Source organism: Piliocolobus tephrosceles, chromosome 20 (genome assembly GCF_002776525.5).
Source record: "Piliocolobus tephrosceles isolate RC106 chromosome 20, ASM277652v3, whole genome shotgun sequence".
Classification (NCBI taxonomy): Eukaryota; Metazoa; Chordata; class Mammalia; order Primates; family Cercopithecidae; genus Piliocolobus; species Piliocolobus tephrosceles.
Genome location: NC_045453.1, coordinates 9,675,922 through 9,696,847, shown reverse-complemented (window position 1 = coordinate 9,696,847; position 20,926 = coordinate 9,675,922). Strand labels below are relative to the sequence as shown.

At 50.1% G+C, this 20,926-nt stretch overlaps 1 protein-coding gene across 1 annotated transcript in view; it reads left to right on the top strand.

Moving 5' to 3' along the window:
• The window catches only part of SOGA1 (suppressor of glucose, autophagy associated 1), an 86,007-nt gene that overhangs the window by 30,719 nt on the left and 34,362 nt on the right, over window positions 1-20,926 (top strand). Inside the window, exons 3-6 of the mRNA XM_023227940.3 lie at window positions 3,427-3,585; window positions 15,223-15,285; window positions 16,393-17,574; window positions 19,822-19,962. Coding sequence (XP_023083708.1) covers window positions 3,427-3,585; window positions 15,223-15,285; window positions 16,393-17,574; window positions 19,822-19,962 — 1,545 coding nt within the window. The remainder of the gene's footprint in view (window positions 1-3,426; window positions 3,586-15,222; window positions 15,286-16,392; window positions 17,575-19,821; window positions 19,963-20,926) is intronic.

Sequence of the window (20,926 nt, the reverse complement as noted above, 5' to 3'; positions counted from 1 at the left end):
TGCCCAGGCTGGAGTGCAGTGGCGCCATCTCAGCTCACTGCAACCTCCGTCTCCTGGGTTTGAGCAATTCTCCCGTCTCAGCCTCCCAAAGTGTTGGGATTACAGGCGTGAGCCACCGTGCCCGGCCTGTGCTTTCTTTTGATATAGCAGCCATCAGGGGAAGAGAGTAAATAGGAAAGGGATTCCAAGGAGAATGGGGCAAAAGAGAACTGGGGAATCATGGAGGGGATGGGAGGGGATGAAATTCATAGAGTTGTTCATGAACCCCAGAGGATCCAGAAATCCACATGGATTGTGACTTCTTGATGGGAACTGGTAGCCTCCCCAGGTGGAGGACATGGTGGAGACACAGCATCCCCGCAGGTGGAGAGGACCTGGCCCAGATGGGAGCTCATTTGAGAGAGGAGCCCTCACCCCAGCCAGGAGTGCAGCCCTTCCCAGACAGTGGGTGGAGTTGGCATTGGAGGGCAGCCTCTTCAGCCCTGCGAGAGCAGGTGCCACTCCCCATGTATATTCAGTCATTCACTTGTTCATCTCCCTCTCTTTTCACTTGTTGGACCCTTGGATTTATTTGTTCATCCAACAAGCATTTATTAGGCACTTAGTGTGTGCCTGACACTGTGCTGCTGCTGGGACACATAGATGTGAATGAGGCCAAGTACGTCTGCGGCCTTGATCTCTGTACCCCACCACTCCTGCCTCAAGTGCTTAAGCAGGATGAGTGAGTGAGGAGTGAGTGAGTGAATGGAGAGTTGATCAGGACAGGGGCTTACTGGGTGACCTAACCAGCCCCAAACCAGGGACCATGTTTAAATAACTTGTACTGGGTCACATAGCCAGTAAATGCTGGAATGGGCTTGAATCTAGTTTTCCCATCTGCAAAGCCCTTGTTCTGATACTGAGGAGTTGTTCTCCCCACTTATGGATGAGGAAGATCTGGTGCCCAGAGAGGCTGTGGGAGGAGCCTCATGGTCCCGCTCCTGGCTGTCCTACGAGATCCTCAGGGGCAGAAAGAGGCAGTGGCAGTGGAGGGAGGGAGAGGCCATGCCTGGTTTCCTTTTGGTCGTTGTTTTTCCTGGCCTGCCTCATACACTGCCAAGGGGTCTGTGCCGAGCTGGGCTTGGGCCCAGGCAGAAGACAGAGCCAGGGAGGGCTGTCTTCCCTTCCAGCAGGGAGGAGGCACCACAGTCATTTCCGAGACCAGCAGGCACAGGGCGCTGGGCTCTCTGCCCCACATGGAGTTCCTGCTAGAGAAACCCGGGCACCTCTGGGAGACCCTGGGCAATACCGGCCCCTCAGCCAAACCCCTGGGGCTTCCAGCCCAGCTCAGCCCACACTGGCTTTGCATGACACTGAGCGAGTCACTTCTGCTCTGAGCTCCAGTTTCCTTGTAAAATGGGGGTAAGATTGGGGTGAAGATGGGTGAGTTTGGCATGCAGTGAGTCTTCACCAAACAGTAGTTCCCAGCCTACACAGTGATGAAGTCTGGTTGCAATTTCCCAGCTCAGAAGAGCCTTCCATCCTCATCCCTGCAGGCCTCCTTTCCTGACCTCCCTCAACCAGCCAGCAGGGAACAGAACAGAGGGTGTCTGCCAGGAATGGGGTGCTGTTGCTACAGAGTCCTGGACCAGGATCAGAGATTGCAGCTCCTCTATCTTCTTTCTGTAGGGATGACTTGGACATCTGCCTGCCCTTTGTCATTTCGGGCCTGTTCTACATCCCAGACAACTAGATACAGGTCTCAGGGTCACACTGTGACCTCCAGCCATCATGCCCTTCTCTGGGCTTCAGCTCCTTGGAGCAGCAGCCACCAGTCACCCAGAACTCACTGTGCAGGTCCCAGGCCAAGGCTTTTGTGCAGTAGCTGGTTCAATTATCCTGTCAGGCTTGTAAGTTTGATCCTGTTATTACTGTGTTCACTTTATAGTTGAGGAGACTGAGGTGCAGAGAGGGAAACTGACTTGCCCAGGACTACAGGCTGGTCACTGGCAGAGATGGGATTCAGTGGTCTGGGGCCCATCTTGCTCTGGGTTTCCACTGCAGCTTAATCCCCTCTCTGTTTTGTTTTGTGTTTAGGAGATAGGGTCTCGCTCTGTTGCCCAGGCTAGAATGCAGTGGCACAATCATAGCTCACTGCAGCCTTGAACTCCAGGGCCCAAGTGATTCTTCCATCTTGGCTTCCTGAGTAGCTGGGCCTGTAGGTGTGTGCCACCATGCCAAGCTAACTTTTGGGTTTTTTGTAGAGGTGGGGTCTTGCTATGTTCCCCAGGCAGATCTCGAATTCCTGGGCTCAAGCGATCCTCCTGTCTCAGACATCTCAAAGTGTGGGATTACAGGTGTGAGCTACTGTGTCCAGCCCCTCAAAGTGTTGGGATTACAGGTATGAGCTACTGTACCCGGCTCCTCAGTCTTCTCCCTTTAAGAAAAGCTTCTGGCCCTCCTACAGGCTTTTGTGAGGACTGGGTAAGAGGTGGCTGGGAGAGGCTTTGGAAGTGTGAAGAGCCCAGGTAGCCAGGCACGGTAGCTAATGCCTATAATCTCAGCTACTCAGGAGGCTGAGGCAGGAGGATCCCTTGAGGCCAGAAGTTGAAGATTCTCCTGGACCACATAGTGACACCCTGTTTCTTCTTATTTATTTATTTAGAGACAGAGTTTTACTCTTGTTGCCCAGGCTGGAGTGCAGTGGCATGATTTCGGCTCACTGCAGCCTCTGCCTCCCTGGTTCAAGCAATTCTCCTGCTTCAGCCTCCCAAAGTGCTGGCATACAGGCACCTGCCACCACGCCCGGCTAATTTTTTGTATTTTTAGTAGAGATGGGGTTTCACCATGTTGGCCAGTCTGACCTCGAACTCCTGACCTCAGGTGATCCACCTGCCTCGACCTCCCAAAGTGCTGGGATTACAGTTGTGAGCCACTATGCCCGGCTGAGACCCCGTTTCTACAAAAAAATGCAAAAATTAGCCAAGTGTGGTTATGCATACCTGTAGTCCTAGCTATTCGGGAGGCTGAGGTGAGAGGATTGCTTGAACCCTGGAGTTCAAGCCTGCAGTGAGACATCATTGGGCCACAGCACTCCAACCTGGAAGACATAGTGAGACCCTGTCTCAAAAAAAAAAAAAAAAAAAGCCCCAGGTAAATGAAAAGGTATTCCTGAGAATAGGGTCTTCCTAGCTTTCTGGGGCTGTGCTATGATACAGACACTGGGAGCTTGTGGAACCTAGGTTTGGGTTTTGGTTCTGCTGCTTCCTTCATGAGTTTCTTGGTCTCTTTGTGCCTCAGTTTGCTCGTCTGCAGCGTGGCAGTGATGCGATAGGAACCTGCCTGTGTCTGGGGTTGCCCTGCTGTGAATGTCAGGTGGTCAATGGGACTTGCAGTGGGGGCTCTCCTCAGCCTCCTCACAGCCTTCTCTCTCCCACCCCTGCACAGGTCTCTAAGGACATCTCCATGCGGCTGCATAAGGAACTCGAGGTGGTGGAGAAGAAACGGGCACGGCTGGAGGAGGAGAACGAAGAACTTCGTCAGCGGCTCATCGAGACTGAGCTGGCTAAGCAGGTGCTGCAGACGGAGCTGGAGCGACCGAGAGAGGTGAGGACTTCGTGCATCCAGCAGGGCCAACCTAGGGCAGGCGGGCGTACACAAGCCCCCACGAGCCAGTGTTTCTGCGAGCCCCCACTTGTGGGAAATGGGCAGCTTATGCCTCCCTGGCAAGGTCGTTTATTCGTTCATTCCTCCAGCATGCATTTCCTGAGCACCTACCGTGTAAATTGTGTGCTGGACACTAAGGTTACTATGGTGAACAAAATACACCCAGTTCCTGTCCTCAGGGAGCTCACAGGGTAACGAGAGAGAGTCATTCATCAAAGAACCACAGCCGCTGTGGGAGGATTCACTGAGAAAACATGCAACAATATCAGGCATGGGGCTCAGCCCTCTGTGCCTCGGTTTCCTTACCTGTAAAATGGGGCAGTGGTGCCCTGAGTCATTGTGAGGACCAACAGGAATAACGCACGTGTGGAGTGGCTGCCAGAGACTGCCAGGTCTGCCATTTGGTGTGAAGTCAGTGCGGGGGCTGGGTCTCAGGCCGGTGTCTCTGGGGTACTGGTGCTTCTTCAATGTGACCCTGAGACACAATCCTGTCTGTCTTTGTTCATGCCAGTTCCTCCCCCTGGCAGAGCTCCTCCTCCTGTTGTATGTTGGGTATACAGTGTGTTATGCGCCCTGCTTGACAGTTTATCTCAAACATTTTCACGCTAACAAGGTTGCAGTCATGCCCATTTTATGGATGAGCAAACAGCCCCTGAGAGAGGGAGGGATGACCTCAAGGTCATGCAGGGCTGAGGGGGTTCTGCAGAATGCCAACTAGAAACCATCAACCTAGGTGTCCCTTAAAGGCTGGAATCCCCCCATTCCAGGGGTCTGTGTTCCAAATGGTCTGGGGTGGCTTCTGGCCCTAGAGGCAGAGCCAGGCCTTAGCTCTCTGCCTGCTGATGAGGTATGAGGATCGTGCATTCTTCCAGGGCACACTCCTCGCTGCAGGCGCTGCCTGCCTTCCTCCCCCGAGGGCGAGCCTGCCAGTGTCCCTGGACTGAGACACCACAGCCTGAGGCCAGAACATTCCTCCAGCCATCCTTCCCACTGGGTGTGTTGGTGTGGTGTGCCAATACCCTCTCAGTGTGCAGGGAGAGGAGGCGTTTGCTGCTAAGGGTGGCTAGCCCCCTCCCTTCATTCAGCTGCCCGCTCCCACTGCCTGGCCCATAACACAGAGCACCCTCTTCACACCGTCTTGCTGCTGCTACCCTTGATAGTGAAAAGGGGAGACAATTTCTGAAAGCATCTTAAGGTCACAGTACAAGTGATGAAACTGAGGAACAACTTGCCTGAGTTCACCCAGCCTGTATTTAGCAGAGATGTGGCTGGAACCCTGAAGCCACTTCCCTTCTCTAAGTCTCAGTTTCTTTATCTGTGACATCAGGATAAGCAAACAAACAAGCAAAGCCTGCATGGTGGCTCACACCTATAATCCCAGCACTTTGGAAGGACAAGGTGGGCAGATCTCTTGAGCCTAAGAGTTCAAGACCAGCCTGGGCAACATAGCAAAACCCTGTCTCTATAAAGAATGCAAAAATTAGCCAGGCTTGGTGGTGCCTGCCTGTAGTCCCAGCTACTTAGGAGGTGGAAGCTGTAGTGAGGTGAGACTGTACCACTGCACTCCAGCCTGGGAGACAGAGTGAGACCCTGTCTCAAAAAAAATAAAATAAAAGGGGTCCAGTCACAGTAGCTCACGCCTGTAATCCCAGCACGTTGGGAGGCCGAGATGGGTGGATCACCTGAGGTCAGGAGTTCGAGACCAGCCTAGCCAACATGGCAAAATCCTGTGTCTACTAAAAATACAAAAAAAAAAAATTTAGCTGGGCATAGTGGTGGGCACCTGTAATCCCAGGTACTTGGGAGGCTGAGGTAGGAGAATCTCTTGAACCCGGGAGGTGGTGGTTGCAGTGAGCCGAGATCACGCCATTGCACTCGTTCCAGCCTGGGTGACAAAAGCGAAACTCCGTCTCAAATAAATAAATAAATAAATAAAACAGGGTGATAACTGTATGTAGCCTATGAGGTTGTTTAGGATCATTAATAAGATTATGTAACTATGGAATACTATGAAGAAATTAAAAAGAATAAGATGGTATGGCAGTTCCTCAAAAATTAAACAGAACAATCATATGATCCAGCATTCTCACTTCTAGGTATATCCCCAAAAGAATTGAAAGCAGAGACTCAAAGAGATATTTACACATCCGTGTTCAGAGGAGCATAACTCACAATAGCCAGAAGATAGGAGCAACCCAAATGTTCACCAACGGATGAATGGATGAACATAGTGTAGTGTACATGTGTAATGGAAAACTCTTCAACCTTATGAAGGAATGAAGCTGGGTATGATGGCTCATGCTTGTAATCCCAGCCTTCTGGGAGGCAGAGGTGGGCGGATTGGTTGGGGCCAGGAGTTCAAGATCAACCTGAGCAACGTGGCAAAACCCCATCTCTATAAAAAATGCAAAATTTAGCCAGGCATGGTGGTGCATGCCTGTAGTCCCAGCTACTAGGGAGGCTGAGGTGGGAGGATTGCTTGAGCCCAAGAGGTTGAGGCTTCAGTGAGCTATGGTGGCACCCCTGGACTCTGGCCTGGGCTATAGAGTGAGACCCTGCATCGAGAGGGAGAGGGAAGAAAACAGAACAGAACAGAAAAGACCAGCACTTCGGGAGGCCGAGGCCGGCGGATCATGAGATCAGGAGATCAAGACCATCCTGGCTAACACGGTGAAACCCCGTCTCTACTAAAAATACAAAAAAATTAGTCAGACATGGTGGCGGGCGCCTGTAGTCCCAGCTACTCAGGAGGCTGAGGCAGGAGAATGGTGTGAACCTGGGAGGCGGAGCTTGCAGTGAGCCGAGATTGCGCCCCTGCACTCCAGCCTGGGCGACGGAGCGAGACTCCATCTCAAAAAAAGAAAAGAAAGTATTTGGAATTTATCTGTGAAATTTTAAAAGAGGTCAGACTTGTAAAGAGCTCTTTGTGGTGCCTGGTACAGAGTAGGTGCTCAAGAAACACTGGCTCACATCCCTCTGCAGCTGCTGTCAATGAGGCTGGTCTAGCTCTCCTCACGTGCCCTGTGGTGTCCCAGGCTTGTGCACAGAAGGCGGGAGCCTGTGTTTATTATTTGCTGTTTATCCTCTCCCTCCTCCCTCTCTTTTCTGACATGGTTTCTATGGAGACGAGGGTCCCTGAGCAATTCTTCTGCCAGAGCCTCAGTCCCATCATCACGATCTGCCGTTGCCATCCTGACAGGCTACCGAGGCGGTGCTGTCACCCGGCTGGGAACAGGAGCCCCTGGCCTGAGCTGATGTGGTTGCCATGGAGACAGCTCTCTGCTAGAGAGAAGGGAGGTGGCAGGCCCTGGCCGAGGGCTGCAGTGGCACTGTTGCCCAGCTACCCCTCTTCCAGTGTCACACCCCTCCTTGTGTTTTAGGCAGAAAGCCAATACGAGTGTTGACGTGATTTATTATGGTATAGCTGCTGTGTCTGAGCCCTCACTCTGTGCCAGGCACCGCACAAGTCTTGACCACACCAGCACATTTAACCCTCCAAGCACCTTCCCATGGACACGGTGTGGTTGTCTTATTTTATAGGTGCTACTGTTTGTTGGCAATTTTAAAATCATGATTTAATTCCCATATCATACAATTCACCATTTAAAAGTACAGAGTTCAGGCTGGGCGCGGTGGCTCACGACTATAATCCCAGCACTTTGGGAGGCTGAGGTGGGTGGATCACCTGAGGTCAGGAGTTCGAGACCAGCCTGACCAACATGATGAAACCCCATCTCTACTAAAAATACAAAAGTTAGATGGGTTTGGTGGTAGGCGCCTGTAATCCCAGCTACCTGGGAGGTTGAGATAGGAGGAGAATTGCTTGAACCCGGGAGCTGGAGGTTGCAGTGAGCCGACATCCCATCATTGCACTCCAGCCTGGGCAACAGAGTGAAACTCTGTCTCAAAAAAAAAAAAAAAAAGTGTACAATTCAGACCAGGCATAGCACTTTGGGAGGCTGAGGCAGGACGATTGCTTGAGCCCAGGAGTTTGAGACCAGCCTGGGCAATATAGTAAGACCCCCATCTCTACAAAAATTTTAAAAATTAGCTGGACATGATGGCACAAGCCTGTGGTTCCAGCTACTCAAGAGGCTGAGGTGGGAGAATTACTTGAGCTTGGGAAACGGAGGTTTCAGTGAGCCGAGATCACGCCAGTGTACTCCAGTTTGGGTGACAGAGCGAGACCCTGTCTGAAAAAATAATAAGAAGAATAAAACAACAAAAAAGTGTACAATTCAGTGATTTTTATTATATTCATGATGTTGTGTAGCGTCACTTTTATCTAATTCCAGAACATTTCCATGGCCCCAAAAAGTAACCTCATGCCTGTGAACAGTCACTCCCCACTCCCCCTTTCCCTCTTGCCCCCAGCAACCACTCGTCCGCTTTGTGTCTCTGGATTTGCCTGTTCTGGATGCTTCATCCAAATGGAGTCTTTGGTGACTGGCTTCTTTTACTTAGCATCAGGTTTTCAAGGTTTATCCATCCATGTTGAAGAATGTAGCAGGACCTCATTCCTCTTTATGGCTGAGTAATCATCTATTGTGTGGGTATATAACCACATTAGATTTGTCCATTTATCTGGGTTGTTTTGGCTACTGTGAATAATGCTGCTGGGAACATTCATGTGCGCATTTCTGAGATTCTGTGTGTGTTCTCTTGTATAGATCCAGGGAGTAGAACCGCAGGATGTAGACTCGACTGGGGAAAGACAAAGATGGGATTCAAACCCAGGACTCCACATCTCCCAAACTCACACTGACTTTTCTGGTGTTGCCCCTACACTCCTTGCCCCACGCTTGCTTTCCTAGGACCGTGTTGTGTCTTCAGAATCCTGGAAGAGGCTGCCCACTCCAGTGACTGCTTCCCTCCCTGGCACAGCCTTCTCATCCAGATTTCCTACCTGGTGGGCTAGGAAGGGGCTGATAGTTCAAAGCCCGGTTCTACCTTTTTTCCGGCTTTGACACTTACTCGCAAGTGACTGTAACCTTTGGGGAAATGATATAACTGCTCTAGTGCTTAGTTTGTTTATTTATTTTATTATTATTATTGGGGGAGACAAGAGTCTTGCTGTGTCAACTCAGGCTAGAGTGTAGTGGCACGATCATGGCTTGTTGCAGCCTCACACTTCCGGGCTCAAGAGATCCTCCCGCCTCACCATCCCAAGTTGCTGGGACTATAGGTGCACGCCACCACACCTGGCTAATTTTGTAATTTTTAAAGAGATGGGGTCTCTCGCTATGTTGCCCAGGCTGGTCTCAAACTCCTGGACTCAAGTGATCTTCCCGCCTCGGCTTCCCAAAGTTCTGGGATTACAGGCATGAGCCATCGTACCCAACCCAGTTTGTTTATTTATAAAATTGGAATATTATCCCTACTTCTCAGAGGTGTTTGTGAAAATTAAACAAGACAAGCAAGTAAAGTGCTTAACACAGACTGAGGACTTATTATTTTCGTTACTGCCACAACCACCGTGAGGGCTGCGGGTCTGGAGAAGCATTTGCCTTAGTTAAAAAAATACATTTCTGCTGCCTCTGGCAAGGAGCTCTCTGTCTAGAGCTGCCAGTTGCCCGGGAAAAGAGCAGCTACGTTGCCAATCTTCACGTGCAGTTGGCTCCATCTGTCCTTGTGACATTTGATTTGGGGCCAATGTTTAAACCACTCTTTGTTTTCTTCCCCAAATGATCTCTCCTTAACCAAGAGTCACATGGCCTCTCTCTGTGGCCATTTCAGCCACTCTGGAGGAAGAGTGAGCCTAAATCTTTGAGGTGCACCCCCAACCCTGGTTTCCTTCTAGAATCTAGAGTAGGCCAGGCACAGTGGCTTTTATCTGTAATCCCAACGCTTTGGGAGGTCGAGGCAGGTGGATCACTTGGGTTCAGGAGTTTGAGACCAGCCTGGGCAACATGGTGACATCCAGTTCCTACAAAAAATACAAAAAAGTAGCCAGATGTGGTTGGTGCACGCCTGTAGTCTCAGCTGGTCAGGAGGCTGAGGCATGACAATTGCTTGAACCTGGGAGGCAGAGGTTGCAGTGAGCCGAGATCATGCCACTATACTCCAGCCTGGGTGACAGAGTGAGACCCTGTCTCAAAAAAAAAAAAAGAATCAAGAGTAAATTTTGTACCTGAAGCACAGTCTATGCTTTCAGTGAGACCTTTCCAAACATCTCCTCCAGATTTGGTGAAAATCTGCCCCGCTGTTTTGGCAGAAGTTTCATTTTGTTCCTTGGAAGGTTGGCCTTTGTTTCTTGGCCAAAGTGGGGCAGGAAGGTGTTTGAGTGCAGAGGCCCCTCCAGAGCTGTGCTCAGGCAGCTCTCTCCTGGGCTGAAGGAAAGACAAGGGAGAACATAGCTCAGGCTTCTCCTAGAAGCCTATAGACCAGGGATGCTTGGAGGCACCACCCTGGCTGCTCAAAGACAGCCTTATGAGTTGCTGGCGAGTGGGGAAGCCCCTGTTGCATGCCAGGCCACAGTTTGTCCTCAGGGCTGGGCATGTCCTCGGGCCTTGCGACTGCATTCCTGCTGGTGTCCAGGCACCACCCTGCCCTGTCCCACCCTCTCAAGGCCCAGAGCCAGAACATCTGCCTCTTGGGCAGAGACTGACTTCATCCCTGGAGGCTCCACAAAGGGGCTCTGACAGGCCCTGGCTTTCTTGAGGGGTGGCAGCTCCCCAGCCGCCTGGCCAGCTACTGCCCTGCAGAGGGGAGGAAGGTCTTTGTGCACTCTGAGCCCGCCTTGTTTTCCCTCCAGAATGGCAGGGCTGTGTGGGAACCCACATGGCTTAGGTAAGGTGGAGGAAGTGTCAGGTCCCACCAGAAAAGGGTGGAACTTGTCTCCTCTGCCCACTGCCCTGCTTTCTGGTGAGATTCAAGCCACTCAGCTCATTCACACCTTTTCTCTGCCTGCTAGAAAGGTGTTTGGTGACTTCTTGGGGAAAGTATATTTTAAAAACCTTTTATAATGACTTTTCCCTTCCCCACAATAGGTAGTATACATACTTAGCAAGCAGAAGAAGATTAGAAGATTCAAATAAGCCATAGGGAATTTCTGTGTGGATGGGGAGGTGCATATACTTCCAATAAGTTTTTCTATGTATACATATATGTGTATTTAAATGTAAATGTGAATATGCTTTTTTTCTTTTTTGGAGACAAGGTCTGGCTCTATTGCCCAGGCTGGAGTGCAGGGATGTGATCTTGGCTTAGTGTAACCTCTGCCTCCCAGGCTTAAGTGATTCTTCCACTTCAGCCTCCCGAGGAGCTAGGACTACAGGCACGTGCCACAACATCCAACTAAGAATATGCATTTTGTTTGTTTTGTTTTTGTTTTTATTTTTGTTTTTGAGACGGAGTTTCGCTCTTGTTGTCCAGGCTAGAGTGCAATGGCGCGATCTCAGCTCACTGCCACCTCTGCCTCCTGGATTCAAGTGATTCTCCTGCCTCAACCTCCCAAGTAGCTGAGATTACAGGCATGCACCACTAATTTTTGTTTGTATTTTTAGTAGAGACAGGGTTTCTCCATGTTGGTTAGGCTGGTCTTGAACTCCCGACTTCAGGTGATCCACCTGCCTCAGCCTCCCAAAGTGCTGGGATTATAGGCGTGAGCCACCGCGTCTGGCCAGAATATGCATTTTTTTTTATCTAAAAAAGTAATACAAACTCAGTGAAGCAAAAATATCATTAGAAAAACACACAGATGCATACCTAGCATACCTCTAAGGACAAGCTGCAGCGCTCTAGTTACGTTGGTTGCCTTGGGCGGGATAACTGGGTGACTGGGTTCACTATATTCTTTTATGTACTTTTTGAACGTTGAGCCATGTGACTTTGTTATCTATTCAAAAATAATAGGAATAATAAAACCCTTACATTAAAGAAGAAAGCCTTCAGTTCGACTCCTCAGCCAGACCCAGCATCAGCAGTTTGCTTTGTATCTTTCCAGGCCTTTCTCTAGTCTCATAAAATGCAGGTTTCTATAGATTTTGAAACTCTTTTTTTTGAGACAGTCTTGCTCTGTTGCCCAGGCTGGAGTGCAGTGGTATGATCTCAGCTCACTGCAACCACTGCCTCACGGGTTCAACCAAGTCTCCTGCCTCAGTTTCCCTAGTAGCTGGGATTACAGGCGCCTGCCACCACTCCCGGCTAATTTTTTGTATTTTTAGTAGAGATGCATTTTCACTATGTTGGCCAGGCTGGTCTCAAACTCCTGGCCTCAGGTGATCCACCCGCATCCGCCTCCACAAGTGCTGAAATTACAGGTGTGAGCCACCACACCCAGCCATTTCTTTCTTCCTTTCTTTCTTTTCTTTCTTTTTTTGAAACGGAGTTTCATTCTTGTTGCCCAGGCTGGAGTGCAATGGCACGCTCTCGGCTCACTGCAACCTCCGCCTCCCAAGTAGCTGTGATTACAGGCATGCGCCACCACGCCTGGTTGATTTTGTATTTTTCGTAGAGACGGGGTTTCTGCATGTTGCTAGTCTCGAACTCCTGATCTCAGGTGATCCGCCCGCCTCATCCTCCCAAAGTGCTGGGATTACAGGCGTGAGCCACTGCACCCAGCCTCTTTCTTCTTTCTATGGCTGAGTAAATATTCTGTTGTGTGGATAGACCACATTTTTTTTTTTTTTATCCATTCTAAAGTTAGTGGACATATTTGGATTATAGGTTTTGTTTTGCTGGTTACTTCTTCCCCTTAACAGAGTGTCTGGGAGACTTTCCCATGTCAGTGAATCTCATGATTGCTCAGTCCTTTGAATGGCTTTTAGGTGATCTCATTCATTCACATGTGATGCCTGACCCCTTGGTACCTGTGGAGACCCCTGGTTCTCCTCTCTGTCACTTCACTTCCTTCCTCCAGGGAGTCTGCAGTCCTTGGCGGGGCTCTGGTCACCTAATCCATGGTCCAATGTTATAAATGAGAAAATGGAATTTCAGGGAGAGGAAAGGGTTCACCCAGGGATCATAAACTCAGCGTCGCAAGGGCCCCAGGGTTCAACTCCCAGCTGAGGCCACAGCCCTTCCCACTCAGCTTGTAATAGGCGGGCCCAGATCGTTCCATAGCCTGATGGTCTGAGCCCAGAGCCCCCACCTTGCACTCTGCACGGGGTCTGCTTCTGTGTGCCCTGTCCAGGGCCCCACTGGCTGCACTTGTCTGCTGCCTCCTGGCTCTTGTGGAAGGACTCGTTTTCTGACCCATAGCCCTGTTTCCTCCTCTTCCCTTCCAGCTTTTGAAAGCTCCCAGGTCAGCACTTCTCAAATACTGGCTCCTGGCTCTTGGCACCCAGCGTCTGAAATATCAGCCTCTGCCTTCCTGCCTCATTTGCATTTCAAAAGGTCTCTTTAGGATTTGACTGGGCTCTCAGATACTCTGTACTTAAGGGTCCATCTGGAGCTCTCCTTGCCTGTCACAGTGAAGCCGACCTGCATTTCAGAATCACCTGAAAGCATTTAAAAAATACTGATGCCTCAGACCTACCCTAGACCACGAGTTTTTTTTTTTTTTTTTTTTTTTTAAGTAATTCTCATGTGTACCAGGTTGAGAACCACTGTGCTAGTTACACTCTGGCCCTCATCAGCGAAGGCACATTTTTTCCTACCAACTCTTTGGAATTTGATTAAGAGCTATGTCAAGAACTGGTCCCAGGTGAGCTGTGGGTGTGCTGTGAGACCTTGGACAAGTCCCTGCCCCTCTCTCTTGGTTTCAGAAAGATGGGACTCGGATTAGATCAGTGGCTGTCACTTTCAGGGATGGGGTGTGAGAGGCGGGGATGGGGTGTGAGAGGCGGGCATGGGAGCAAGTGTGTATCCAAATCACCTGGGGCCATTTTCAGAAATATAGCAGCCCACCTTGAAAAGTCAAAACAACCTGTAAGCATGGTTTTATACATACACCACCACCATGAATCACCCCTCCTCTCTTGGGAGGAAGTGCTCAATAGAATCGTGCATCTAATTGAACGACTTCTTTAAACATTGAGAAACTTCAGTAATTGTTATTGTAACATTTCCTCCAATTCCCTCTGTAGGGCTTGTGCCATTTGGCATTCTTGCCAACAATTTATGAACCTTTTTGTTTCTCCATAGCTTCAGCAATAGAATATGTCGTCAGATATTTGGATTTTTGCCAGTCTGATAGGTGAGAAACGGTATCTCAGTGTAATTTTAATTTGCATTTATCTAACAGGAGCGGGGTTGAATATCTTCTTGTGCCTTGATATCTTCGTGTGCCATGATCCATTTGCCTTTCTTTTCCTGTGAACTGTTTTTCGTATCTCTAGCCTATTTTCCTACAGGTCTGGTGACCTTTTTAATGCTCTGTTTGTGAAACTCTTTCCATATTTAGGATATCAACCCTTTGTTGGTGTTATACATTACAGATATTTTTTCAGAGTTTGTCATTTATGTTTTTACTTTTCTTAGGGTGTTTTTATTTCCATGCAGAATTTGCTTGTGTAATCAAATGTATCTATATTTTCCTCTATTGCTTCTGGATTTTAAACATCTTATTTTTTTGAGGCAGAGTCCTGCTGTGTTGCCCAGGCTGGTCTCAAACTCCTCAACGCAAGCAATCCTCTCACCTCAGCCTCCCAAAGTACTGGGATTACGGGCATGAGTCACTATGCCTGGCCAGCTTCTGGATTTGTTTTTTGAGACAGGGTCTTGCTATGTTGCCCAGGCTGGTCTCGAACTCTTGGCCTCAGGCAATCCTTCTGTCTTGGCCTCCCAAAGTGTTGGATTACAGGCATGAGCTACCATATCCAGCCCTCATATTCATTTTATCCATTAGTATTTATTCTAAATTAAAGTTCCCACTAGATGTCAGTTTCACGAGGACAGGATTTTCTCTGAGGTGGAGATTTGCCTACTGAGCTTTATGGAAGAGTCTCTTTGGGAACAGCACCACAGGGAGTGAGGCAGAGCTGGAAGCTGAATTACGCCAGTGATCCCAGTAGATTCCATGGGGAGCTCTGGAGCTAGGGTGGCCCTCCCTGTAGAGCTGAGGCAAGAGGTCATGGACCCGTCCCTGCATGTGGGCTCCATCCACGGATGGCACCTGCCCTTGGACAAGGTGGTCCCCCTCAACCAATGGCTGCCGCTGGAAGGGGTACTCAGCTTTGAGGTCTCAGCTCTGGCAATGAGTGTCTCAGTTCCGAAGTGGAATCTGGGCAAAGCACCACAACATTCTCCCTGGTTCACTGCTGTGTTCTGTACACCTACCTACTTGGCGCATGATAGGTGCTCAGGAAATCCTTTGATGAAAGACAAGCAAGAACAGAAACACAGCTTTCCAAGTCTTAGCCGAGGCCAACTGGGTCACACATGGGAATGGGCTACAGGGGAGGAGCCCTGAGCAGGTGTTTTCAGAATCATCTCCAGTGTTTCTGGCCTGTCTCCCATTGCTGCTCACTGGGTGATCTGGAGGGCTCCTCTTACTCAACAGTCAATGCCGTCAGGTTGGGGTGGCTTGGGGACTGGGGCCCTCCCTGGACCCTGGGCACTGTGACAGCTATCTGCATGTGCATCACCCTGTGAGCTTTCAGTCCTGACTTTTTTTTTTTTTAATTCTCCCTTCAGCATTCCTTGAAGAAAAGAGGAACCCGCTCCCTGGGGAAGGCCGATAAGAAGCCTTCAGTGCAGGTAATTCCCAGCAGCCCCCGTAGGAAGGTTTTATTCTGAAGACCTGAGCCTGACTCTTAAGTGGCCTGGGGATCCCATATTCTGCCCTGTCCTCCCCTTGCTCATTTTCTTTTCTTTCTTTCTTTCTTTCTTTTTTTTTTTTGAGACAGAGTCTCACTCTCTTGCCCAGGCTGCATTGCAGTGGCACAATCTCGGCTCACTGCAACCTCTACCTCCCAGGTTCAAGCGATTTTCATGCCTCAGCCTCCCAAGTAGCTGGGACTACAGGTGTGCACCACCACACCTGGCTAATTTTTGTATTTTTAGTAGAGACAGGGTTTCACCATGCTGGCCAGGCTGGTCTCGAACTCCTGGCCTCAAGCAATCCAGCTGCCTCGGCCTCCCAAAGTGCTGGGATTACAGTTGTGAGCCACTGCGCCCAGCCCTCTTGCTCATTTTCTTAGTTTCACTGGCTACTTTATTCCCAAAACCACATCCTGAGCCCATGGTTCTTAGATGTTTAGATACTCACTCCCCACCCCAGCCAGGAACTTAGCAAGCAGCCCTACAGTCAAATCCAAAGGTCTAGAGTTGGAGACTGAGGCTTGAATCTTGGCTCTGCCACTTGACTGCCATGTGATTGGGGTGAGTCATTTTGAGTTTCTGGACTCCATTCCCTATCTATCCCTGTCTTGGGGGTTCATTAGAAGAATTGGATAAAGTACTACTATATGCAGCAAAGGCCACATACCATTAGCTCCTAGTGGTATGGGATTGTCAGAATGCCAGGCCCTTTTCATCCTTAGCTCATTTAATCCCCTCTGTGGCTCTGGGAGGGAGGTAATGTTACTGCCGCATTTTACTGATGAAGCTGTAGTAGCAGCAGTTGCTCATCAATATGTCACCTGCTCCTGGACTCCCAGGCTATGTGTGGCGCCCCATCCTTGCTGTCATTTCAACGTCTACCCCTCTACATCTCCCCCGGACCCTTACCTCCTTGAGGGTCTGGCGGTGTCTGATTCACCCCTGTGTTCCCAGCACATAGTTAGTGCTCCCCAAAATGCCGTGGCTGGTACTGAGCCTCTCAGCACTAACCTTCCTGGGTTGTGTCTGTCCCCGTGGCCCCAGGAGGACAGTGCAGACCTGAAGTGCCAGCTGCACTTTGCAAAGGAGGAGTCGGCTCTCATGTGCAAGAAGCTCACTAAGCTTGCCAAGGAGAATGACAGCATGAAGGAGGAGCTGCTGAAGTACCGGTCGCTCTATGGGGACCTGGACAGCGCACTGTCAGCGGAGGAGCTGGCCGATGCCCCCCACTCTCGGGAGACCGAGCTGAAGGTGCACCTGAAGCTGGTGGAGGAGGAAGCCAATCTGCTGAGCCGCCGCATCGTGGAGCTGGAGGTGGAGAACCGAGGCCTGCGGGCTGAGATGGACGACATGAAGGATCACGGAGGTGGCTATGGGGGGCCTGAGGCACGCCTGGCCTTCTCCGCGCTGGGTGGCGGCGAGTGCGGGGAGAGCTTGGCAGAGCTGCGGCGACACCTGCAGTTCGTGGAAGAGGAGGCTGAGCTGCTGCGGCGCTCTTCTGCCGAGCTTGAGGACCAGAACAAGCTGCTGCTGAACGAGCTGGCCAAGTTCCGCTCGGAGCACGAGCTGGACGTGGCGCTGTCGGAGGACAGTTGCTCCGTGCTCAGCGAACCTTCGCAGGAGGAGCTGGCGGCCGCCAAGCTGCAGATCGGCGAGCTCAGCGGCAAGGTCAAGAAGCTGCAGTACGAGAACCGCGTGCTCCTCTCCAACCTCCAGCGCTGTGACCTCGCCTCCTGCCAGAGTACGCGGCCCATGCTGGAGACGGACGCCGAGGCCGGGGACTCTGCCCAGTGTGTGCCTGCTCCCCTGGGCGAGACACACGAGTCCCATGCGGCCCGACTCTGCAGAGCCAGGGAGGCCGAGGCGCTGCCTGGGCTGAGGGAGCAGGCTGCCCTGGTCAGTAAGGCCATCGATGTCCTGGTGGCTGATGCCAATGGCTTCTCAGCTAACCTCCGACTGTGTCTGGATAATGAGTGTGCTGACTTCCGGCTGCACGAGGCCCCCGACAACAGCGAGGGCCCCAGGGACACCAAGCTCATCCATGCCATCCTGGTGCGCCTGAGCGTGCTGCAGCAGGAGCTGAACGCCTTCACGCGGAAGGCAGACGCAGTCCTCGGGGACTCTGTCAAGGAGCAGCCGGAGTCCTTCTCATCACTGCCCCCCTTGGGCTCCCAGGGGCTCTCCAAGGAGATTCTTCTGGCAAAAGACCTTGGCTCAGACTTTCAGGTAAGGTGTCTCATGCACAGATCCTATTATTTATTTTTTTCCTTTGTTTTGTTTTGTTTTTCTTGAGAGAGGGTCTCTCCCTGCTAGCCAGGCTGAAGTGCAGTGGTGCAATCTCAGCTCACTGGAGCCTTGATATCCTGGGCTCTAGCCATTCTCACCCGTCACCCTCCTGAGTACCTGGGACTACAAGTGAGCACCACCACACCCAGCTAATTTTTATTTTTTATTTTTTGAGACGGAGTCACCCAGGCTGGAATGCAGTGGTGTAATTTCGGCTAACTGTAACCTTCAACTCCCAGGTTCAAGCGATTCTACTCCCTTAGCCTCCCAAGTAGCCGTGATTACAGGCGCCCTCTATCACACCTGGCTAATTTTTGTATTTTTAGTAGAGATGGGGTTTCACCATGTTGGCCAGGCTGTCTCGAACTCCTGACCTCGAGTGATCGGCCCGCCTTTGCCTCCCAAAGTTCTGGGAGTACAGGCGTGAGCCACTGTGCCTGGCCATAATTTTAAAATTTTTTTTGTAGAGATGGGATCTCGCCATATTGCCCAGGCTGGTCTTGAACTCCTGAGTTCAAGTGATCTACCAGCCTCAGCCTCCCAACGTGCTAGGACTATAGGTGTGAGCCACTGTGCATGGCCTGATAGTCACATTTTAAATGGTCAGTATTTTTGTGTGTCTAGTGGAGTGGATCTAAAATATTTCATCCTTGGCAGCCTACCCTTCTAAATCATTGTCTACATATTTATCATATATTTGTTTTTCCACCCAGATTGTTTTATATCTATTATTACTATACAACTTATATTTTTTACACAGTGTATCAGTTTGTTCATTTATGATGCTTGTCTGTTGTTCACACACTTCTTGTGCTCACTGCTGAAGGTGTCATGATTAGCAAAAACAGATATGATTCCCCCTCTCATGGCCCTTATCATCTAGTGGGGCAGAGTCACCCAAAATAATCATGTCAGTGAATGTGCAATTAGACACTGAGAGAGGAATCTGAAGGAAAGGTACATGGTTTTATGAACAAGGAACTTGACCTAGACCCTGTGCTGAGGGAGGGCCTCTGATCTGACCAGAGGTCAGAGGGATGAATGGCTGGGGGAACAGTGTTTTCAGCAGAGGAAATAGCCTGTACAAAGGCGCAGCTCAGATCAGAGGCGGAAGGAGCGTGGCGTGTCCAGGGCGCTGAGTGAAGAGACAACGTGAAGCTGGACTGCACTGAGCATGGGGGAGATTTGATTTTCATCCTCAGAGCAATGGCAGGGAACTTTTCATTTCCAGGGAAAGAGAGCAATTTAGCACTTTCTTTTTTCTTTTTTTGTTTTTTTGTTTTGTTTTTTTTTTTTTTTTTTTTTTGAGACGGAGTCTCACTCTGTCACCCAGGCTGGAATGCAGTGGCATGATCTCAGCTCACTGCTACCTCCGCCTCTCAGGTTCAAGTGATTATCCTGCCTCAGCCTCCCAAGTAGCTGGGATTACAGGCATGCCCCACCACACCTGGCTAATTTTTGTGTTTTTAGTAGAGACGGGGTTTCGCGATGTTGGCCAGGCTGGTCTTGAACTCCTGACCTCAGGTGATCCACCCGCCTCGGCCTCCCAAAGTGCTGAGATTACAGGTGTGAGCCATCGCGCCCTTCTGAGATTTAGCACTTTCTTTTTAACAACTATACAGTGGATATGTGCCATAATTTGTTTAACTCAAGACCTGTTGATCCAGTTTCATCTTACTTGTTTAAGCAAGCACACTGCCTTTTTTTTTTTTTTTTTTTTTTTAAGAAACAGTCCTGCTCTGTTGCCCAGGCTGGAGGGCAATGGTATGATCACAGCTTGCTGCAGCCTCAAATTGTAGATGGAATTACAGGCATGTGCTACTGTGCCCATAGACCGCTCTGTTATCTCCCTCTTGGTTCTTCTTGAAAGAGGGATGAACAGAGGTCACACATGTGATAGGACAGTTGGGGCTGACTCAGAAGGTTGTGCACAAGACACACATTCACAAAATCACTTCCCACTGACCTAATCATTCATCCTTTCCGCAAGCATTCACTGAATGGCAGCAGTGCCCCAGCCAGGGCTGGGTCTGGGTTGCAGAGGCGAATCTACCAGGGTCCTAGCCCTCAGATGGCTGGTTCAAGTGTCTTAGGGAGCGCAGAGGCCTGGGGTGGGTGTTTCTGGCACCCCTCAGGCCCCTCCCCATGGTGATATTTGGTTTGTTCTGCCTGTGCCTCTGGGTGCAGCCACCTGACTTCAGGGACCTGCCGGAATGGGAACCCAGGATCCGAGAGGCCTTCCGCACTGGTGACTTGGACTCTAAGCCTGACCTCAGCCGGAGCTTCAGGCCTTACCGAGCTGAAGACAATGATTCCTATGCCTCTGAGGTGGGTCTAGGCCTGAGCAAGCAGGCGATTGGGTAGGAGGAAAGTGACTGAGGCCTATCAAAAGCAGAGTGGTGCATGTATCACTTAGCTGGTGAGGATATGGGTTTGGGGAAATAAGGAAGTTTGGGACATTCTCATGGAGTGTTCCAAGGAAACTTATAAACTCATCTTCATAAACTATTTTTTTTCTGTATTAAATTCCACTGGGAATTTAACAATTTATGTAATTTAATGGAACTACTCATTTATGTAGCAGGAAGGCAGCAGTCTCTATAGTCAGGCAGTTTGAGTTTCAATTGTGGATCCACTCTTTACTGGCTGTGAGATCTTGGATAAGTCATCTTACCTCTCTGATTCTCAATTTTCTCACCTATAGAATGAAGGTGCCTCATAGGGTTGTTGAAAGGATTAAATACATGAAAAGCCATAGCTTAAGGCCTGGCCCACATTGGGTGAGGATGAGGAGGAGGAGGATGATTATGATGATAATGACACATCTGTGGGATTCAGACTTGACCTGACTTCAAGTCTCAGTTCTGCCAGTGTTCCTGTGTGACCGTGGACAGATTTCTACCTTCTGGCCACAGCTTCCCCATCGGTAACATGGGAGGGTTAGAGTGAATGGTGGCTATCGAATTGCTAGGATTCTTTGATCCTCAGGGAATTCTGGGTAGTTCTGAGCCCCTTCTAAGCCTACTGAGCTTCTCCTTGCTCTTCATAATGAGCCTGAAGTAGGAAAAGGCTCTTATGGACTGGGTGGAGTATCTCTGAAACCTTGAACCTTGCAGAGTCCTGTGTATTTTCCAGCCTGAGCACCTTTCTGAGCATCTCTTGGAAGACAACTCTGTGGTCCCAGGAAGGCCAGCCCATGACTATGTAGGAAGGAGAAGCTCACTTGAAGCTGATGAATCAGACTCTCTAAGTGAGCCTCCTGGAAGCCATGGCAAAAAGAGAAAAAACTGAG